The sequence below is a fragment of the Larus michahellis genome, chromosome 16 (genome assembly GCF_964199755.1).
Source record: "Larus michahellis chromosome 16, bLarMic1.1, whole genome shotgun sequence".
Classification (NCBI taxonomy): domain Eukaryota; kingdom Metazoa; phylum Chordata; class Aves; order Charadriiformes; family Laridae; genus Larus; species Larus michahellis.
This window is the reverse complement of record NC_133911.1, coordinates 6,921,522-6,942,405: the sequence shown is the minus strand read 5'-3', so window position 1 is coordinate 6,942,405 and position 20,884 is coordinate 6,921,522. Positions and strand designations below refer to the sequence as shown.

Sequence of the window (20,884 nt, the reverse complement as noted above, 5' to 3'; positions counted from 1 at the left end):
ACTGGTTCAGTAGCATCTACACTGCAAAACTTCAGATGGTGGAGGAGAAATTATTTTTACATGGAATGGTTTTTCATCAAAAATAATCAGAGCATGCTTCTGAACTGAGGGTTCTTGGTGGTCTCAGTTAGCTGCTTTTTCCCCCATGTCCGTTGTTGGCATCTTATATTAAAGAATATTAAGGATCATGTTATCATAAAACATAATGGAACATCACTTCATTTGAACTAATCTGAAGCTGTGACAGGACCAATGTTTAAAGATTGCTGGGTTGGTGGCTTTTCCCTTACCTGCGGTTCTAAGCCTTGGCAAGTCACTTAATCTGTGTATTGTACTCTCCTGAACTGGAGATAGTACTCGCCATCCTCATGTGAATGATATATCAGCACTTTTGAGTTTAAGAACTTTCCAAAAAATGTTAATATGCATGTTGTGCTTACTTTTTAATGAAATAATGTGTGGTTAAGATACTTGCAATAGCATACTGAAGGTGCTCTTAAGATAGTGAGTAGTTACATTTAAAAGCAATTGCTGCATGTTTAAATTGGTACTTAACTATAAATTAACCTTTTTTAAATTTATAGGAGTAATGAGATCTCTATAATTCTTCTGGTTCCTACTTAATTATTGCTAGTTTTATTGAATTCATTCCTCTGACATTTGCTGTTCTCATAGTAAAAATATGCACTTGATAAATTCTTATAAGAATTGCTGTACTGACGCCTAGAAGTATTATAAATATTGATGCAGCAAGTCATTGCTTTCATAGTATGCTACTGCTGTATATCTTCCTCACAGACAGAAATACAAGGGGACAGCTATGTTTATGATATTTTTTAGTGACATCTGGCATTCTCACAGGAAGCCTGGTGCCTGCTTGTCTGTTAGGGAGAGCCACATTCATGACTCAAAGCCAAGCTGCAAAAGGGAACATTACTGTTACTAACTATAAAGGAATGAATGTGATCAGGAGTAAGGACTTTAACTTAAAAGCAAGTGTTGATATATTGAATGTTGTTCCCTGTGAATAAAAATCAAACCTGGCCAGCTGGTGAAAGTATGAAGCTGTTGTTTCCTGATGTGTTCTCATTCATAGGAAGTCTCCTGACCTTGGGCCTTGATTCTGCAAGCATGTATACTGACCATTCATTTCAGCTTCCAGAACTATTTGCCCTGGGACAATGTGCTGTTTGACTTCTTGCAAAGCAGAAAAGATCCCGTCTTCCACGTAAATTCTACTAAAAAACATGTAGCTTGTATTCAACCTACCTTTGAAGTCCTGAACTAGTAATGGGAAGTTAGATAATACAACTCCATGAAGGCTCAGTCACAGAATGCTGCAGTAGTTTGCATATGGAATATAGACCTCTGCACAGATTTTTAGTCTATACTTATAGAACATTTGTATTGTGAAGGTACAAAAGGGAATTAAATTAAGAATTTTTCAGTAGAATGTAAATACGTAACAAATGTGACAAAGCTTTTAATGAAGAAGCCATTGTTTCTTGAGGTTTGCTTGAAGCTGAATGGAATGTTCTACACTTGAGATTTCTAGACAGCAAGGTGGTATGAGTCATCAGAACATTAAATGTATCAGCATAGCAGCAGTTGCGGTTTCTTCATATTGTCAGAATAATGGAGGTCTGATTCTTCAGAGCCCTTGGTTTCTTTAGCTGTATCCTGTACTCCAGCTGATAATCAGAAGGAAATTAATGTCTTCACATTTTTGCAGGTTCAGATTTAGTACAGCACAATATTTAATACTGAGTCTCCGGTTCTGGAAGCCCTGCAAATAATGTTTCAGTGGAGCGTGGGCCATTTGTTAGGGGCTGATTTCACCTAAGATTAATAAAACTCTCCTTAAACTAGAGGGCAGAATAAAAAGGCACAGTTAAGACCAGAAAACTTAGCTAGTTGGTATATGAAGTTAAAATGGCTCTGAGAGAGAGATTCTGGAGTAGGAGCAAAGCACAGTTTACTTGAGCAGAATGCAGGCTGTTCAACTAGTATTCTGTACGTGATCCCGGAAAATTCAGAACTTCACAAAAAGGTTGTCTGCTGTAATGCTATGCATTTTTCAAACGGCGTCTTCTTACTTCTGGCATAACCAGTATTCAGAGGAGACATACGAATGGTTTTCTCATTTTATGGTATTTGCAAGTTAGCAGCAACTGAGCTGGTGCAGAAGAAGCTGGTGACATCTGTGCTATTCTCTACAATGGTTGAATAATTCATAATTCCATATGGCATGCATTTGGTCAGACATCAAGCGCATCTTACAGGGTAGTTTCCATACAGACAAGAAATTGTTAAATCTAGAGTAACAGAAATTACTATTATGTTGCCACAATTAGAAAAAGATGTAATCTTCCTGCTTTCATGTGATTTTACATGCATTTTTAGCTAATTCTTACGAGTCACACAAGCAAATAGAACAGTCATGCATGAAACTTGGTCATAATTCTCTTTCAAAAAACCAGTGGGATGTATGGACGTGTGGAAACAATACACCTGAAGTAATTTGGCCCCCTGTAAGTACTGTAACCTAGAAGTACAGGGGCAAAGGAAGTTAGTGTGAAAAGGTAAACTCTTTCTAGCCAAGACAAATGTCTTCAACTGGACTGAGTCACAGGAAATGGCAGTGTATTAAGGTGTGTGTGAATTGTATTTCAGGGATAGGACCCCATGTGCTCATCCGTAGAGACTGCAGGCTTGCTTTCCTGAAAGATAACTGATTTAATATACCAGAAATTTCAGAACTGATTGGGTAAACTGCGTGACTTTGTTACGTGAGTAATGCTGCAGAATGCAATGAGTCATAGGTAAAAAATTTACTGACAGTTAAGTTAAATAAGATCCCTTTTAAAAAAAAAAGTTAAACTGAGGTCCCATGGCTTCAATAAAGGTAGTGAAAACTTTTAGGCCAACTTTTAGGCCCACTTTTAGGCCTTGGATTTTGTACTTTAAAAATACTCAATACCAACTTAGCATTAGTAAAGAACTGACTTAATATATACACTAGACTTAAACTTGTTATAGATTTTACCTAGTGCATACATGACTGTGTACAGTGGTATATTTAGTTTAGAATCTTCCTTTGGTAAGGAAGAGAATGACTGTTGCAAGTATTTCTAGGAGTATAAGCTCAGCAATTTGGAGACAACTATATTTACTGACAGCAAGCTACAAACCAAAACCTTGTCTCCAAATATGCTTTAATTCTGAGATTGACAAAAAGTCTGAATTCAGACTTCAGAAAACTAGTTTCTTTTTATAGATGGTACAAAAAAAAAAGCACCCGTATCTGGAAATCACAGCCTTTGGATCTGGTCTGCAGTTCTTCTCAGAGTAGACTAGAATGAAGATAAAGCTTACTCTCATCAGTCATCACAGACCAAGTGCCCCATTACATGAGCTTAAGGGGGACTAAAGAGACTTCTAAATTTTTTTCTCACATGTTTAGTTTTGAAGATAGTTTCATTTATCAGTGTCAAATGGGTTGGTTGCAGACACTGCAGTGACAAGACAAGTTGCAAAATAATTTAGGGAAATGGAGGGAAGTTTAAAACATTTTATAAGTTTTTTTTAAAGAAAATAAAGAACAATTATTGTGAAATAAGACAATTTACATTATAACTTTTATTTCCAAAGCTTGGATTGACATGATAGTTCATGGCACATGAAAAACAGAAAAGCAAATCTAGATAAACTGACATGTTTAACAATTACTGACCATATGGGTTATCATGATTTTTACACCAAACATGATGCATTGCAGCCACTTGGTATACCAAGCCTTTGTTCTGAACTCTATAAATTTGGATACTGCTGCACTAAATATGCCATAAAAAAGTTGTAGAGTCCAAAGATGCATTATATCTCATTGACATATTCTGTTCTACTGTTGCACACATGTTATAAAACAAGCCAACTATACAGTTAGAAAATGAGACAATTATAAAGAAAAAAATTGTCTACGCTAATTCAGAAGCTTCTACATGTCAGCTCTAAAGCGTGCTGAGTAACTGTTTAAAGTGACCCATCAAAACTGGGTATTTTCCAAGCACCCTTTAATTCAGGATGTGTATTTCAAGCCCTGCGTGTCTCTGCAACAAGAGAAGACAGGAAATTCCCGGTGCAACAGTCATATGAGCAAGCTTTCAGTTGGCAGGTCAGTTCCAGCTGGGCCTACCATATTTTGCCACATAATAACATAAGTATCAAGAGCAGAAAATCTATATCAATAGTGGGAAGATTTTAGCTTCCAATATCTAGTATTTTCTAAATTTGTAAATAATTGGTTCTCTCTGAAGCGAATTCCTCCTTTTTGATACATCATCTGGTAGATAAACATGTCACAAGCATTAACCAGCCAAAAACACTTAAAAAATTCTGGATATGTTTTTTAAAGAAATGCATAAAATGTAATGTGAAATAATCTTTGGTAATGTTTAAAAATCAAGCTAGCATATATTACCTGCAAATCACATTTCAGATGTAAATCTCATTGCTGCTTTTTTTTTTTCTTACTGTATAATCTCTTTCTTTCTTCTAGTAAGCTCCTGATTAGTAAAAATCTTATGAAATGTTCCATACTCTGTAGTCTGGGGCGGGGAGGGGCGAGGGGTGGAAAAGTCCTTAGAGTTGTGTGGGATCCCCATAGATCTGGAATTCTTCAACAATATTTTCCATGGATCATCTTCTCACACCAATACAGAAATAGTCTTTCATTCTTATAAAATAAGAAACACTTGTATTTTCTGGTGTAGAATGGCATGGTTGCTTGTTTCACCTATTTTCAGGGCCTGTAAAACAAAAAACTAGACATTTTATTGTTGTTACGCAAATGTTAGTTACGTGATTTTTCTTCCTCCCTCTCCTTGTCTTTCCTGTCACCACTTTATTTCTCTTCCCAGTTCATATTTTGCCTTCTCCTAATGCTTGGTGAATAGTGTTTGCTAAATGTTGTGTAATTTTCTAACTATTTTGGAGTTTGTAAAGCACTTTAGATTTGCATGGACCAATGAATCTTGTTGGTACCAAAACAGCTTCCACAAATGTCCAGAGTAATAAGATAAAGATCACTTGTCAGTGTTCACATGTTATCTAGCACTTGCAGAAGCTGGTCCTGTAATACTTCATAGTGAATTTTACCTCTGTGCAGTAGAGTAATCCAAAACCGGTGCACCTGATGAATATTATAACAGCATGCGTGCAGTATCCAGAAAATTTTTCTGAAGCACATGAAGGGGTTTAGATCACCCACATCGCATTGGCAACTCTTGCTGAATCAACAGGCACCGAATAACATGAAAACAGGTTATTTTGTCAAAATAGAAGCATTAGAAACTTCCAAAGCAATTCCTGTGACCTTGCTCAGAGGATGATGCTTGTTTGAAAAGCCTGAATAGCAATTTACTTACGAGTACCTGCCTGACATCTTCCTTACAACAGCGATGATTATTCCTGCAAGGATTCCAATTGCAACTATGATTCCAATAATTATTCCAACCAGTGCAATTGTTTCCAGACCACCTGAAAGAGGAAATTGGGAATGTTAGCATGTTTCTCACAGAGACTATTGATAAGAGGCTACTGATAGAACTGACACTGTTCTGCTGCATCTCACTCCTTGGGGAAAATTCCCTTATCTTGTGAACTCTCGAGTAGGTTTGGTAAGTTCAGCAGGCTCCTTTCTAGCCTGCAAATATGCCTTTGGGCTGGAGGGCTCCATGTAGATGTGGCTATGGAGATGGTCATCAGATGAACCAGAGGAGGGAATCAGGGAGCAGGTCATAGCTCCTCCTGAAACTTTTATTTAAGAATGGAATGGGCATAGCTAGCGGCTTCTAGAAGGGTATCGCCTGGCAGATAAATTCTCCCTTATCGTTATAATCAATGCTTTTGTTTAATACCTTTTTCAGTTTTCTCTGGTTCCCCACTCAGCCCACCTGTAAAGCCAGAAAGAGAATAATTAATTACTTGTTCTGCTTTATACAGAGTTTTGCATCCCAATTTATAATGGTATATCCAGGGAAAACTTTTATCAACTCCATCATAATGACTTGAGGGCCCTTACTCTTTACTGATATGCATAAGAGTGAACTGCTAAGAACAGTCCTGGTCCAAAAGCCAATATAGAGCACGTGCCCAGTTATTTGTGCCCATACATTCTCCTGTACACAATCAGACACAAAAGCATAGGTACCCAGCAAGCTGTCTGGAAGACAGCTAAGCAGGCATAAGGTAAACGGGTCACAATGCACTTTATCAGCCTTTTGCCCCAATTTGTTGCTCATTGATTACTGGATGGACATGGGTGTAATTTGCCTTGTATGTGCATCACCGTAATTTGCGTCTCTCCAGGGAAGGGAAGGCAGACAACTTGGCAAAAACTGAGGGGGGAGCCAGGCTGTAACAGTTATCGTTTGTGCATCTGAGGATCTTTGAGTTGGTCAAAAAAAAACCCAACTTTTTTCTGGAGAGCTGTTTGATTTTCATACTAATCATCTGAAAAGAAAGCAAAGGCTTCAGAGAGTTATTGCCTGCCCTGAGGTAGAACTGGAAGTGCACTGGTGAAGAAAATGGTATAGCTACTCATTCCCTTTGTCAGCGCACATCTGTTATGAAGGTAGGATGCAGAGTGATTGTTAAGGAGTAATTTCCCTTTCAACAATCAGCAATGGTACCTTTGAGAGCACATTAAACTTGGTATTTGAGTCTTCCAGATACTGTTTAGTAGATGGCAGTAGAACTTTGATATGATGAAATAGAAATGAAAGATATTTTTACCATCAATGTTTTCTGTGTTAGCTTCGTAACCAGTAGAATTTTCACTGTCTTCTGTAGGGGCAAATGCACTTTCTGTGGTCATCAGTTGTCCAAACTGCAAGAGATTTGTTACATTGTGTAGTCTTGTGGGCAACTACAAGAATTGTGGGGGAAAAAAGAGGGAAAAGAAAGCCTCAGTACATTCAGTCTATGTGTATGAAATAAATAAGCATTTAAATTTCTGTCAGGTGCGTTGTGGATGCTTTCTTAGCTATCACCTGTCATCTTTGACTTCTGTACAGTGACCAAAAAATAAAAGTAAACTAATTTGTCTTCTCAGCTAGAGGCTGTCTAGATGAGATGACCTCTCAATGGGACTACAAAAGGTGTAGGAGAGGACTGCAGAATACTGCAGACCTGCCTTTTTTAGTGTGGTTTTTTTTTTTACAGTAGTTTGTCTTTTTGGTTTCACTGAAGCTAGTGGAGATATACTAAATTAGACGAGGCACATGGCAGTGAATAAGCAGGTTAAGAATGCTTTCGGCCGCACAGAACTACCAAAACCATTTTCAATTTTTTCACCTTTAACTTCATTGCTTGCAAAGCAAAGCAAAAGCATTGGCGTTACTTTTTTTTTTTTTTAATGTTAGAACTCAAGGTTATTAATTATAATTTTAATGATTATTCAAAATCTAAGCCATAAGACAATACCAGGAATATGAAATTAGGGTAACCTAAAGGAACGTTTATTTAGAATGATACTCACCAGGGTTGGTAATTCTTCAAATTCTGTGTCATTTCTGTCTCTGAAATCAATTGTTGTACTTTCTTCTCCTTCTAGAACTGAGCTTGCTGCATAAAATTTTAGAAAATTAATTAAGATTTTAGTTGGTAGTCGCGTGTTTTGGCTACTTTGACATGTAAATTTTGTTAAACATGGGATCTGTGTGGTATTCCATCTCCCTGCCCCTGTGCAAAATTATTTGGATTAACTTTGAATTCTGCTATACTCTTGTACAAAGCTGTAGGATAGAGAGCTTAAGTACACAACACTTAATCCTGGCACAACTTTGAAACATTGGTTACTAAACACTTTGTCCAAGAAAAGATTTCCTTCTTTTTAAGAAAAGATTGCCCCCTTCTCTTCTGGGTATATGTGACTACTCCAGATTTCAAGTTAAGCATTAGCTTATGTTTTTCAATAAATTACTTCAAGCATTTTCTAGAATAGTAAGAGCTTTCTCCCATCTTTCAGCTCAGTTCCAGCTGCAATCTTTATTTTTAGAACTATCATTAATGTTTATAGGTGTAGCTATAGTTTAGAAAATATTCCTACACAGAGCTATTCAGAGATTTTTCTAAAGTTGCAAACCTTACTTGCCATAATTTCATTTTTCAGGTAACAATGTATGGTCTCCCTTTTTATTCTAGACCTGCATATGTCATCTGTGCTCTTTGGTATAACGGATATTTAAATTTTGGCCTACATAATGTTCTTTCTTTACAAATACAGCCAGACTTCATCAATAGGAAAAATGGGATGGAACAAGGTAGAACACGAAAGATATGGATATGTGAAGATAACTGGCAGTATCAAGAAAATGTTGAAAGCATAAGTATCATTTATGAATCAGCAAGAAACTTAATCAAAACTCTGCCCATCCACAGTATGGTGTTAATGTAGTGTGATATCTCTTGGGAGTTTCTAATTCACCATGATTATAAAGCTAGGTGAGGCTGCTTGTTATGCCATTGCCTGGGGCATAAGAGTTCTGCTAATTCCAGATACCAGTGTTTACACTTAAGCAAAGAGCTAAATAATAGACATTGTCCTGAGCAAAAACTTCAGGCAAAAAGCCCTAAAACTTCTGAAAAATTCTTCCATGGATTTAAATTTTGCATCTAACTTCTGTTTATTTCAGCAAAGGGTTGTGCAAACACTTCTGAATCCAGTTTATATTTTTTCAGCATAATACTGAGTTACTGCTCAGAAATACGGCAATGATAGCTGAAGGTTATGTGAATGAGCACCATGTTCATTCTCTTCAAAAAGCAGAGAATTTTTAGAGGGGTTGAAAAAAACCCTGGCTGCTCACACATCATTTGCCTATGATGTATATAAGGTAATAATTGTCAGCTGCTAATAGGTTAATTATGAACAAAGAATACCTAATCCTTTTTTCCTTTGCAAGATAGTTTGATACCACTAATTTGGAAAATAGTAAGGGGTAGATTGGTAGTGCTGTGTAGTGATCTCTTCAGGGAGGAGGACAGCTATTCGCATGAGTTACTTACAAACAGAGATTTACTGTACCATTTAAATATTTTATGTAAGAGAAATATTCATGGCCTGTTTGTTTTATTCAATCTTAACACTGTTTCTAGTAATTTCATCTGTTTTTATTTAGTGACTTAAAAACATTCTCATCTCCTCTGTATTTGAAGTTAGACTATTTCTGAATTGCTAGTCTAGTTCCAAATACTGACTATTTCTTTATACTTTAGGACTTTAATACTCCTAAATGTACCACCCTACTTTGTGTTGTATATGATAGGTGAATGATTTGACATTGGAAATAAATTATTTCTGTTTTTGCTTGAAACTCTCATCTCTATTCTAATGGAAACTTGAAAATATTTTTCCTTGCTTCCCAAACTGATTTTTGAATCAAACTAAAAATTTTTCATCCATCTCTAGCAACGTAAGACTGAAGCTTTGTCCCATCGCCAAGAGGCTAAACACTGATCTAAACTTAGATTTCTAATTCCAGGTTTACTCAAGTAAATAGAATTTTATATTTTTATACCTTTATAAGCCTGAATACAGATAGACTTTCTATTTAAGAGCCAAAACGGTGTGTAAGTAGTACTTTAAGCACTAACAGATGAAGAAAGCATATTCATGTTATGCCAACATGAGGCCTAATATAGCCGCTAATTAAGCCAGACAGTCTCTGAAAAATCACCTTATAATCCATGGAAAGACTAGAACAGGCCAGGGTAAATCATATTTCTAAGTTAGATGGTAAAAATAATGTTTTGGTCATTTTTGATTAAATACCTCACGTGAGCAGCCTTGATAATTTTCTGTTGACATCTCATAAAGGGGGCTTGACTTCTAGGTGTGTTGATTTAGCCACCTTCTAAATATCAGGACATTTTAAGATATGGCACTACTTTATAATACTTACCTTGTGCTTGTAAAGTAATGCCTTTAAAGGACAATATTGGGATTATTCTATGGAAAGGTTAAGTGTAAAGAAATAGCAACAGAGCTCAACAACATTAATTGTGTATCGATCAGTTTACTTTGTAATCCTAGTCAGAACTGAAAAAACATCCTTTATTCACTAGTTGCAAAATAAGCACAGATGGAGAAAACCAATTACCAGAGGAAAAATCCCAAGCAGAAACTGAAATAAGTTTTGTACGTTTACAACAAGCAGCTTATTCTGAGAAGCTGCTTATACTCTTGGCATGCCAGAAGCTTTCAGCCCTGAAGAATTAACTGATAGTGAAGGCAGGAAAGGAAACAGTGTCACAGAACAAAGGTATAGAGAATTAGTGAATGTCACAAAGACGCATGAAATACTTATTCTTTGTGGGATAATGTTATTGCAGATTCTTGGCAATGAGTGACATGTAGAAAATCTATTTCAATGCATTTGCCCTCAGTGAACAGTGATTGACAAAAGGAGGTGGCCCAGATTAATCTTGCCTAATTTTAGGTTCTTAATAAAGGTGCCTAAATAAGGTGTCTGCCTGCCCTTATCTTTTATAGTCTGTAGGGAAAGATAAATACTTCCAGAAGGTAATTTAGCTCACCTGAGATTTGGGTCATCCTTGGTAGTGCTGCCTTTTCTTACCTGTAATAAGCTAGAATAATGTGGCTCTGCTGTTAACTTCCTAAAGCTCACTGATGGAACTGATTCCTGTCAATGTGATGGCCTTGTCCCAGCCCTATCCAACCTGCATCACACTGTTCAAACTGAGGTCCTGGGTTTGCTGGAGATGAGTCCCTGGACTATATTTCCAGGTTTATTTTTCTGGTCAGACACTGGGGGTGGTCTGGGTGGTAGTTAAGCAGACACTACTGAGCTGTTACCAAAAGAAAGACTGGGAAGTAATTTGTTATCAGTGTTATTGCATTTGTAGGAAGGAATATTTGATACTAGACAACTCTTTGTCAGAGGAAGTCATAATAAAGTAAAAAATATTTACATGAAATTGAGAGAAACTATTGGACTTGAAATGTCTTTCCCTGTACCCAGTACAAGGCACGCACACCCCTGACATCAGAGAGATATAAATGGGATGTAAGGATGTATGTGGTTTAGTCATTTGTTGGTTTCATCTGATGTGGGCCAAATGTAGCAAGAGCCATAGGATTAAGTAGTGTTGCTGCATATGTTCTTAATATTATCTTAGAGGAGGCTTTAAATACAAACAGTGCCTCACAGTGCTATGATTGTCTCCTACTGGCACTATGGCCTCCTCAGTTTGCAGCTATACATTGCTGCGGATGTGAATTAATCATTGCATCTCTTTTTGCCAGAGTTCCAGCTGGGTGTGTTTCAGTTCAAAGTCCCCAGCTGCTATCAGGCTGCAACTTCTCACACAAGGAGAAAATTTGATGTCTTTAAAAGTTTAATACTGCTTTGAAAATATCCTATGGCTAAACATCCCATGACCTACTTAGGGGAAGATGAGCTCACTACTCATTCTTATGCACGGAGTGACAGTTTACTAGAAAAACCTCTTAGGGTTGCTTTGAAAGCACAGTGGTTGTGTTGGAAAGGAGAGTGAGTTGTGAAACTGTTCTTCATTAGCATTTCTTTCAGGTATCTCCAAAACCAACAAAGATGCTTTTGAAGATTAAAAATGTTGTAGGATCTTGTTCCTTTCCCAGCAGTCTGAATAAACCCAGACACTAGTGGGCAAAGGCAGTTGTAAGCCTGTATTTTAGCTTGGTCCTTGAAATAGGAAGCCCTCAAAATAGAATGAGTTTCCATCTCTGCGATAAGAGACCAGTAGGTAAAAATGGCTAACACTAAAGGATCCTCTCTAGCAAGAACTGAAATAATCTTTATTGCTCATGGCCCCTCTGCCTCTTAAATAACTGAAGCTTCTTTTTTTATAACAGCTAAAAAATTAACTAGCAGATTAACTGTCAAACAAAAGCTTTGATCTTAAAATTCAAGTCTATTTTTATCTGTATCTTATTGATATCATATTTTATCCTATCCAGCTAGGTAGGTGCTTTGTGGAATGCTTCTCTAGAAAAGCAAGGGAAAAAAATTAGTGGGACGAGTCACTTGGGAGATACCACTTTTCTGTTTGAGATATTACTGAGCTAACTATCTGGAGTTGGCTGATGTTTTTCAGTATCTGCTTCCTGAACGGTTACAGACCAAGTGGTGTTGTTTGAAGGACTGCGTATGGATGTGTGTGTTAGCCATCCTGTCTTGGCCATGTTTTACTCAGCGTTTATGTCCTGATACAGGAATTCCCATTCAGAGGAAACATTCTTCACTCACAGCCCTTAATTTGATTGTGAGCAAAGTGCGTCTTAAAGTCAGTATCTCACTATTGGAACCTTGTTCAGCTGTAGTTCAGTGGAAACTTTTATTCATGGTGGTGGAAGTTTAACAAAAATGTATGATTTGATAAGGTATCTGCCTTTTAAACACATAATGTCTCAGCAGCAGCTCTGTAGTTTTCAAATACAATTTTGTTGGTTATTTGGCTTCATCTTCAATTTAAATGTATTCCACAGTCAGGTCCAAAACCTACCTCATCAGCTTATTTTTCTCTGAAAGTAGTTTTCCAGTATTTTGCTATAATTGCTTAAGCATTTTCGGATATTTTAAAAAAGCTTGTAAGTGTCTCTCTCTCTTTTTTTTTTTCTTTTTTTTTGTGAAATGGTTCAACACTGACAAATCTAGGCTACAAAATTGGGCTTTGAAAATTTGAGGCTTTGAAGAATATAATATAGTGGATTCTGGGGTTTGAGTCTTTGGGCAGTTAAAACTTTCAGACTTAAGAAAGGCAAGGAAGTTTCTCTGTGAGAACTAAAATTTGTACCTGTGGCTCCTGCAAAATTCATGACATCTGCGGTATCTGTAGTCTGTTTGGGGCCACAGCATTAGTATTTTCTCTTTTTTCGTTAATTCTTTCTGGAAGTTGGAGTAATATATCATGCCATGATAAAGAAATGCCCTTGCATATGTTTAAGTGTCTAAACTTCGTTGTTCAGGAGGAGGTATGTACTGTCTGTCTAAATCCTGAAGAGCTTAATGCAGTTTCTTTATACAAAGACTGCCAGCTTTGCTTTATATAATGAAGGAAGCTGGATGACAAAACACCGTGAAGTTTGGAAAGTGTCTGCCAGCTGAAAAATGTTCATGATGCACAAGGAAGGATGTAACTCAGCCTTATTTAGAGTATGACTGACTTTGTTCAGGTATTCCATGTAGCTCATGATGACAATGTTTTGCTGAATTGTCAGAAACGTTTCCTCTGGTCACCACACCCTACTACAGATGGTTTCTATTGCTGTGGCTGGCTCAGCCAAAGGAACAAAGCCAGAGTTTAAATCTACGGTGCCAAGTGGCAAAGAACCACTTGGCTGTTTCTGGAGTAAATCACATGTCTTCTGAATGTTACAATAGCCTACGTTGCCCATATATAGGATACCCACAAAATGTATTTTAACTAGGCAGCCATAGAGAAAAATAACTGCTCTTCAAGTGCTTGCTAAATGTATATGACCCACAACCAAAGTTATGAAACAAAGCCACAAGAGGAAAAGGTGGTAACTTACTAAGCTTTCTCTTATGCATGATAAAATCCGCCACAGAGCTGTGGGCATTAAGAAGGAAGAGACTATTTAACTCCGTTACGGGATATTCCTGTAAAATATTCCTTGCAGAACTAGAGATGAGTCTTCTAAGGTTTATGCTTTTAATAACGTTGCTGTATCGATCTCTGATTTCTTGTCTGGTAAGTACACTGACTTCAGAGTTGCTATCCCATGAATGTGGGATAAAACCACTTTCTTACTTGTTTTCTGCCCTGTGACTGTGTGCCAACTGTTTGCAGTCTTACTAGCAATTTCTTTGTTTTCTCTGAGCAGTAAGGGTTTGATTGAGCCAACAAGATTGGAGTAGCGATCAAGGCCTTAAGTCTCTTTTGCATCGTTCTGTAAATGACACCTAAAACTTCAGCGTTACAGTACTGTGTTGTTCGCTCCATGGCTGATAAGGCATGAGCATTGGAGCTAAGACAAAGAGAAAAATACAAAATTTCATGTAATGTATGGGGTGTGCATCAGAAAGCAGAAAAATCTGTGTCCAAATATTGGGATTTGTAAATGCAGACAAAAGGAATTAAGAAATGACCTCTAATACAGTAATAAACTAATCTTTTCCCTGAATCACTTCCTTCCCAAAACTCTGAGCTGCCCTTTCACAGCTGCTTTGATGAATGTTACTAACCCCTTGTATTTGCCAGCGGATGTTTGCATGATCATTTCTTAACTCATTTGTTTGAAATATGCCTTCAAAACACTATAACTGGAAACTGGTTAGGCTTTAATTTTCACATAATGATTTTTGGCTAGCTGCTTTATATTGCCACACAGCCAGCAAGATCCATTCAAATATGTTTAGTCTAACTTTCATACTAATAACATACTAGCTAATATTTGGATGGGTTTCATAGTCATAAAAACATTTTAATATGCATTTGGAACTAAGCGTGTCCCCTTTACAGATTTAGCAGCAGCTCATATACTACTGAAGCCCAAGAAAGTACGTTTGCCTGAAATGGTGTACACAGTAGAATTGTGCCCTCACAAAGAATTACTCTGATGCAATTTATGCTGGATGTTGTAGTGTTTGTAACCAACAAATACAAAGATGGAAAAACACAAGGAAGTCATAAAGCAACATGAGAATGTGCACAGCATCACGGGTTTTTTCTCCATTGAGAGTCTTTGGCCAGGCTTCTGAGACAGTTGGAAATCAATAGTAAATTTGTGTCTTATTTTTTCTCATTTGTTTGTCCTTAGAATATCCCAACATATCTATACTCCCAATCCTACATCTTTTCTGAAATGCTGTGTAGCAAGTTGAGCACCACACAGCTATGTGAGCTTTGCTGCAGCATTATTTCAAACTGAGGGTACGGTGTGTGCACACACAAATCCGAGGAGGCCCTTTTAGCAGCTGCCTGGCTGCAGCGTGGATCCGGGCTGCAGTGAGTAGTAGGACCTGGCAGCATTTGGGTTCCATCCTGTAGTCCCTGACCGCATCCAGACAAAAAGCAAACAAACCAACAAAACAAACGTGCAACTGAGACAGACCATATGTTAGAGCTGGGCAAACAGTAGTCATTTCTGTGGTACACATGTATGTATGGCTTGCCTCAAATGACACAAGGAGAAAACACTGAATGCTTCTGTCAGAGCCCAACAGCCTGCATGCTGTGGGCTGTCCTTCCTTTACTGTTTTATTTATTATCTATTAAAGTGCTCTTTTGTCTCTCTAGGTTCTCAGCTGCTTATTTTTGCAGATTACTTACAAGTACTAGATCTGGGTAAATGCATGAGTTCAGTGGAAGCTGTTCAGTTACAGGAGCTGGGAATCTGGCCTCTCTGTTTCCAGCGTTCACTGTGCAGCCTGAGTTAATGAAAGGTCCATTTGTGAGCTTTTAAATATGACGATTTCTTTGCTTGTAAAGTTACACAGATTCAAAAACTAACTTTTGAGATACAGATGGGCAAGCCTCTGTTTTCCCCGTGAAGAGGAGAAAGGAAATTTTATCTGTTTTCTGCTGGTCTTTTACTAGGACCCTGCAGAACGCATACTCACTAACTGAGATCCAGTAAGATGTTTTTCTCCTTTTTGTGATAATTAAGTTTCGGATATTGGACATGTAGAGCTAGATTCATAATATGCCAATGCAGTTTACGAAAGGCATATATGGGGCCATGTGCAAGTGCAGTTGTTCATGATGCAGCCAGACGCAGGGTGAAAGGTTTTGTCATGCTTATTTAGTAGAAAACTGTCTCCCTTTTGGAGTCACATGTGACTGTTCATTTCGGTTGGTACTGCCAGAAGTTACAGAATTTAATTTTCAGAAGAGTTTAGAATTGCCTGAATTCATTGTTTAGTTTTGCCACTGAACTGGCAACAGAGTTTGGGTAAGTCAAGATACTTTTAAAAAAATCCCTTCTTGTAATTCTGTCAATTCTGGTTTTTATTATTTTGAAAAACATAAAAAAACTTTTTAATCTTTCACGGTTGACTGTAAACTTCCATTTCTTTTCTTATATAAACACTGTCAATGTGCTTATTTTTGTAAAACAACAAATGTAAAGTAACATGACCTAGTATAAACCTGTTTAATTTTGAGACTTGCATAAGGAGTTATAATCTAATATTTGCCTCTAGGTAAGATTAGGCATGTGGACAGTTGATACAGCTCAAGTGACACGCGGTAACTTGTTTAACAATCATGTTAATTTCTGTTCATGTTATGTGACAGCCAATAGAGTAATCTCCTCCTCTGCAATGATACTTGCACCATGGGAAAGGTTTCAAATTAGGAAATGTGTTGCCTCTGTAAAACACTCATTTGAATGCTTGTGCTTTTAATTGTTCAATTAATGCTGTGCCCAGAAAAAATGTAAGCCAGCTTCCATTTCAACTCATTTGGTCCGATCCTGTGCGCTAAGATTTGCTTGAGTTTTTATACCGTGAACAGGATCACGGGACAAAAATGTATCTGCTAATCATTCAATAGGGAATGCTTTAGTCAAAATTCATCAGCTTGTGTAGTGCTCAGGGCTGTCCTTGGTTGAAAGACAGACAAAGTACTTGGCTGTTTAAATCAGGATTTAAACCGTGAATGGTTAACACAAATAGAGCATGTGTGAATATGTTTTAAGTAGACAGTGATGTAAGATTTGTCACTAGATTTTCTTGTATTTTTGCTAATTTCTGCCATTAATCGTATTTGGAAGCTCACATATGAAGAGTGGAGTTAATAAATAAGCTAATTCTCCTTCTTCTCCACATCAATATACTATTTTATGCTTTTACAGCTTTGTCTTGCTTTATGTGACCCAATTAGAGGAGCCTTTTTCCTTTCTTTTGGAAACCATGTTGCTGACTTTGGGACCAAATATTCCTGTTAAGTATAGCACAAACAGGAAATTTTAACAGAAAGATTCATTCATTTTTAACTTACTAATGTTAGATGTAATTTGCGTGTTCTCTATGAGAAAAGAATGTTTAAGCATTACTGACTTTTTCTTTAAGATTCATAGGCTTTCACTGAAAAGTTACAACTGATACAATAACAGGACTATTTTTCAATCACGTTTCTGGTTCACAGTTGTCCTGTGAAATGGTTTCCACACCTCTGGCTTTTTCTGAAGTTGCAGCAACTTCAAGGCAGCAGATACTGATGAAATTACTCAAATTGTGGATCACTACCTGGAAGGGGAAAAATGCTATGCTTACAACTAGGATCAACAGCTGAATTCAATTTATTTGGCAATTCAAGGAGGAATTTGGAACCAATAATAATCATTTTGGAAATATGTTTCCTGATTGAAACAAACCTGCTTTTCTTGATGCAGTCTGAATCCAGAAAATGGAATGCCCAAATATAACAAAAGACTAGCTACAGGTTTATTTATGGCCTGATCAGGGTTAAGGGTATCAGAATCTGATAAGGAAATTTCTTTCTCTAAAACCCTCAGGCCAGATTGTCTGCCCCAGAGGTTCAGGTACCTGAATATACCCACCCTGCCTAGAACTACACAAGCCAAAAAATTCTCCATCTTCACTGTCAGCGCAGTCACAGATTGCCAGAGGTGGCATTGTCATTTTAAATCTGTTCTAACTTGTAATTGCTGATGGTTATCAGTAAACAGCAGTGATACACATGCTAAATATTTGTGACTTGTTTATTTTATATCTGAGTCCATTTTCCTGGTATATCTTTTGGAAGTTATCCTAAATGACTGACCCCATGTGGAGAAAAAGTCGTAAAACCTAAGCAGACACAGAAAGCCTTAAATAGCGTAAACCATGTTCTAGATCCAACTGTGGAGTTCAATGCAGACTGTACTGGTAATAAAACAGAGGCAGACCTTGCAAGCAGGAGACATTTTAGCATTTTTCTGGCTAATAGGGTTTCAACCTGATTGTTGCTGGACTCCTCAGAGTGGACAGAAAATATGTTTAAAAATTCCCCCAAAGCCTTAAGATGAAAGACCTTTCTTCCTGTAATTCTAGTATCCTAGAAACTGCTTATGGTAATTCAATAAAACTGTGATAGATTTTGCCTCTTTTCTAACTGCTTCAAACTTTGTTACTTTTAACACTGATGCTTTTTAAGGCTAAGCTAGCTGGGTGAGCGTAGGTGCTTATCCCAGAGAAAGCCTAGAAAGCAAGCTTTGGGACTTGCCTAATATCTGTTGATTTTAGATTTTCTGTGAAATTTTGAAGCATAACTCGAAACTTTCAGTCTGATATTCTAACATACAGAACACTAGGAATTCCTATTAGAAGTTTCAAGCCAACATCCACACATACTGTGTGTTGATATAGCTCCGCTATTTCCAGCAGAACAATACTGACTGTCACCAGGCCCAAATCAGGTCGTATGTTTCAGTGAGAGACCCCCCCATCCAAGTCAGACAAGGAAATTTATACTTTGGAAGACCAGTGGGTTGAGTTTCAGGTTATTGTTTTCGGAGCACTAATAGTTGGAACATGTTCGTAGCAACAGTAGCTGTATTTCACCACTACAGGCATACTTTCTGTTTGCGCATCCATCATACATCAGGCACACAGCCTGATGGCCAAATCATGCATAATGAATCAAATACTATGTAGAAAAACTGAATTTGAATGTTATGTTCCTAGAATCAAGTACTGATCAGGGTAATTCAGATTTACTGTTAACAAATGGGACTCTTCTCCTTTAGCTGTAAAAAGACTTAAACATCCGTTTTACCTTAAAGTGGATGTTGGCTTTTTCTTATAAAATTCAAAAGAAACAGTTTGTCAAATAAACTTTTCCTGAGTAGATACATAACACTTTTCAAATCTGTCTTGGGTAATAATTCTTCCTGTTTTAGCGTCCCTCACTTGCATATATATATTTCTTATGGCTAAGTCAGTATTGGCAAAACCCTGCATAAGGCTCCGATTCTAAGCTGTTGTAATGCCTCTAAGCGCAGAAGCTAAATTCTTGAATGGAAAGATTTATAAGTTTCTTTCATAGACAGTTTCACCACCTAAATGTCAGTTACAGCTAAATGATTGCTTGCAGTCTCCTTTGCGTATATTACAGTGCAACTGAAGACATTTCCAAGGGCTGTAGATGGTAACGCCTTCCCTAACTGCTTGCACCGTTCTCCTTCCCTAACACACACACACACAGAAAATTCTTTTCTGAAAACTTCTGATATGTTTCTTTCCTGATTACAGCCATAGTAAATGCCCAGTAGTAGCTTAAGAATTCAAAAGAAAGTTTTATAAACAGGACAGAGCAACTACGTAATTCCCTATGAGTAAGCGCAGAAACTGTTAAATTACAGGAAATGACTGGAAATAATTTTAACCAAAGTTTCTTCTTACCTTCTTCAGCAAGTGCTATGAAAGGCATGCTCCCTAGAACGAAGATGAAGAATTGAACTTTAATAAACATCTTTGCTCTGCTTAGAGAATAGCTTTCCAGTGCTGAGGCCAGATGGATTCAAATTCTGATTAATTTTTTTAGAGACAGGAGAGACTTGAGATGACAAAAAGAAATCACTGCAAAAAATACTTTGGTATTCCAAATATTCCTTTAGCTGCTGTAGTCTAACGGGGGAACGTTTTCCCAGATGATAACTTTACAGCTAAAGAAAGCTGCGTGGAGTCGGCATTATTTTCTTTAGCCAAGGGGTGGGAGCATGCCTAAGGTGGTCCTCCAAGACCAGCCAGGCCCGCCCTCTGCACTCTGTTTGGTCAGTACTAAAATTATGATCTCAGCTCAGGTTTAAAGTTACAGGAGCTGTTGTGGCTTTCAGAAGACTTTTATTTAGCAATGGGGGAAAGGGTATTTAGGCAGAGCGAGGTATTCAGGGAGTTCCCTCCCTTCTGCAAACTGACCTTAAAAAATATTTGAGAAACAACACTAAGGACATTTTCCCTTTTATTTCCATCAGTGAACTGATGGTTTTTTCATTTCGAAGTGAGCCCCCGTGTTTGTTCGAGCAAGTGTTGTAGTGAATGGGCATTTAGGGATACTGAAATAGTTTTAGGACAGGTTATTTAATTCTGCAGTAAATACGGTCTGAATTTTTCTGCATGTCTCAGTCTCCCTCAGCTTGTGTCCTCAAGTGACATCCTAGCTGTACTCTAGCATTTGTCTCTGGCCACAGGCTTGCTGGCCTCAGTGTGCTAATATCACCCTACAGAGACAGCGGATTGTTCCTTTGTGGATGTAACTGTTAGTAGAGCTGTACAATGGTCTGTACAAGACTAGTTACTTTTTTCTTGTACATGTTTCTGTGCATCAGCATTGCATAGCATGTATGCAAGACTAGATTAACCCTCTACCAACATCTGTAACATACTTTTTCTCCCAAATAATGGTTTTTAGACAGGAACTGGGGCTGAAGCAGGATTTGGAGAGCAATGATTTATATTAATCCTATTCTTAATCTTCCCTTGTCTTGGGCAAGTAATAATATACCGATTTACATCTATTTACAAATGTGATGAGTTTTAATCAGTGCTCACCTGTGAACTAACCATACCAGTGTGCCACAGAGCTGAGTGGAGGAAGTATGTGATCTTGTCCCTCTGTTTCTGTACATGGAAGTCCTGCAGAATGTCCTAGGACATCAGACTCTGAAGCATAGCAGCAGAAACCTAGATTTGTTTCCTTTCTGCTGGCAGTTGTGGAGGAGGTAACCTCTGCTGAAGAGCAGGCCAGACATGTGGGAGAGGTTTTATCTATTAAAAAAAAAAACAAAACAAACCACAAAATAACCCACAAACCACCAAACAAAAAATACCTAAAACGTGGCTAGGTTGTTTTGCTC

The 20,884-nt window shown here is 37.6% G+C and overlaps 1 protein-coding gene across 6 annotated transcripts; it reads right to left on the bottom strand.

Moving 5' to 3' along the window:
- Positions 1-3,610: 3,610 nt before the first annotated feature.
- PDPN (podoplanin) lies at positions 3,611-19,791 on the bottom strand. 6 transcript variants are annotated; one of them, XM_074609618.1, is made up of 6 exons: positions 19,431-19,791; positions 7,538-7,623; positions 6,793-6,886; positions 5,916-5,951; positions 5,430-5,535; positions 3,611-4,805 (listed from the first exon to the last, which is right to left on the bottom strand). In XM_074609618.1, the coding sequence occupies exons 1-6, from the start codon at positions 19,498-19,500 to the stop codon at positions 4,799-4,801; spliced, it is 399 nt and encodes a 132-aa protein (XP_074465719.1). In that variant the 5' UTR covers positions 19,501-19,791; the 3' UTR covers positions 3,611-4,798. The 6 variants fall into 6 exon arrangements, with proteins under 6 accessions (XP_074465719.1, XP_074465717.1, XP_074465718.1 ...); XM_074609616.1 differs by having other exon boundaries at positions 6,793-6,925; positions 19,431-19,739; XM_074609617.1 differs by having other exon boundaries at positions 5,424-5,535; positions 19,431-19,736.
- Positions 19,792-20,884: the final 1,093 nt, after the last annotated feature.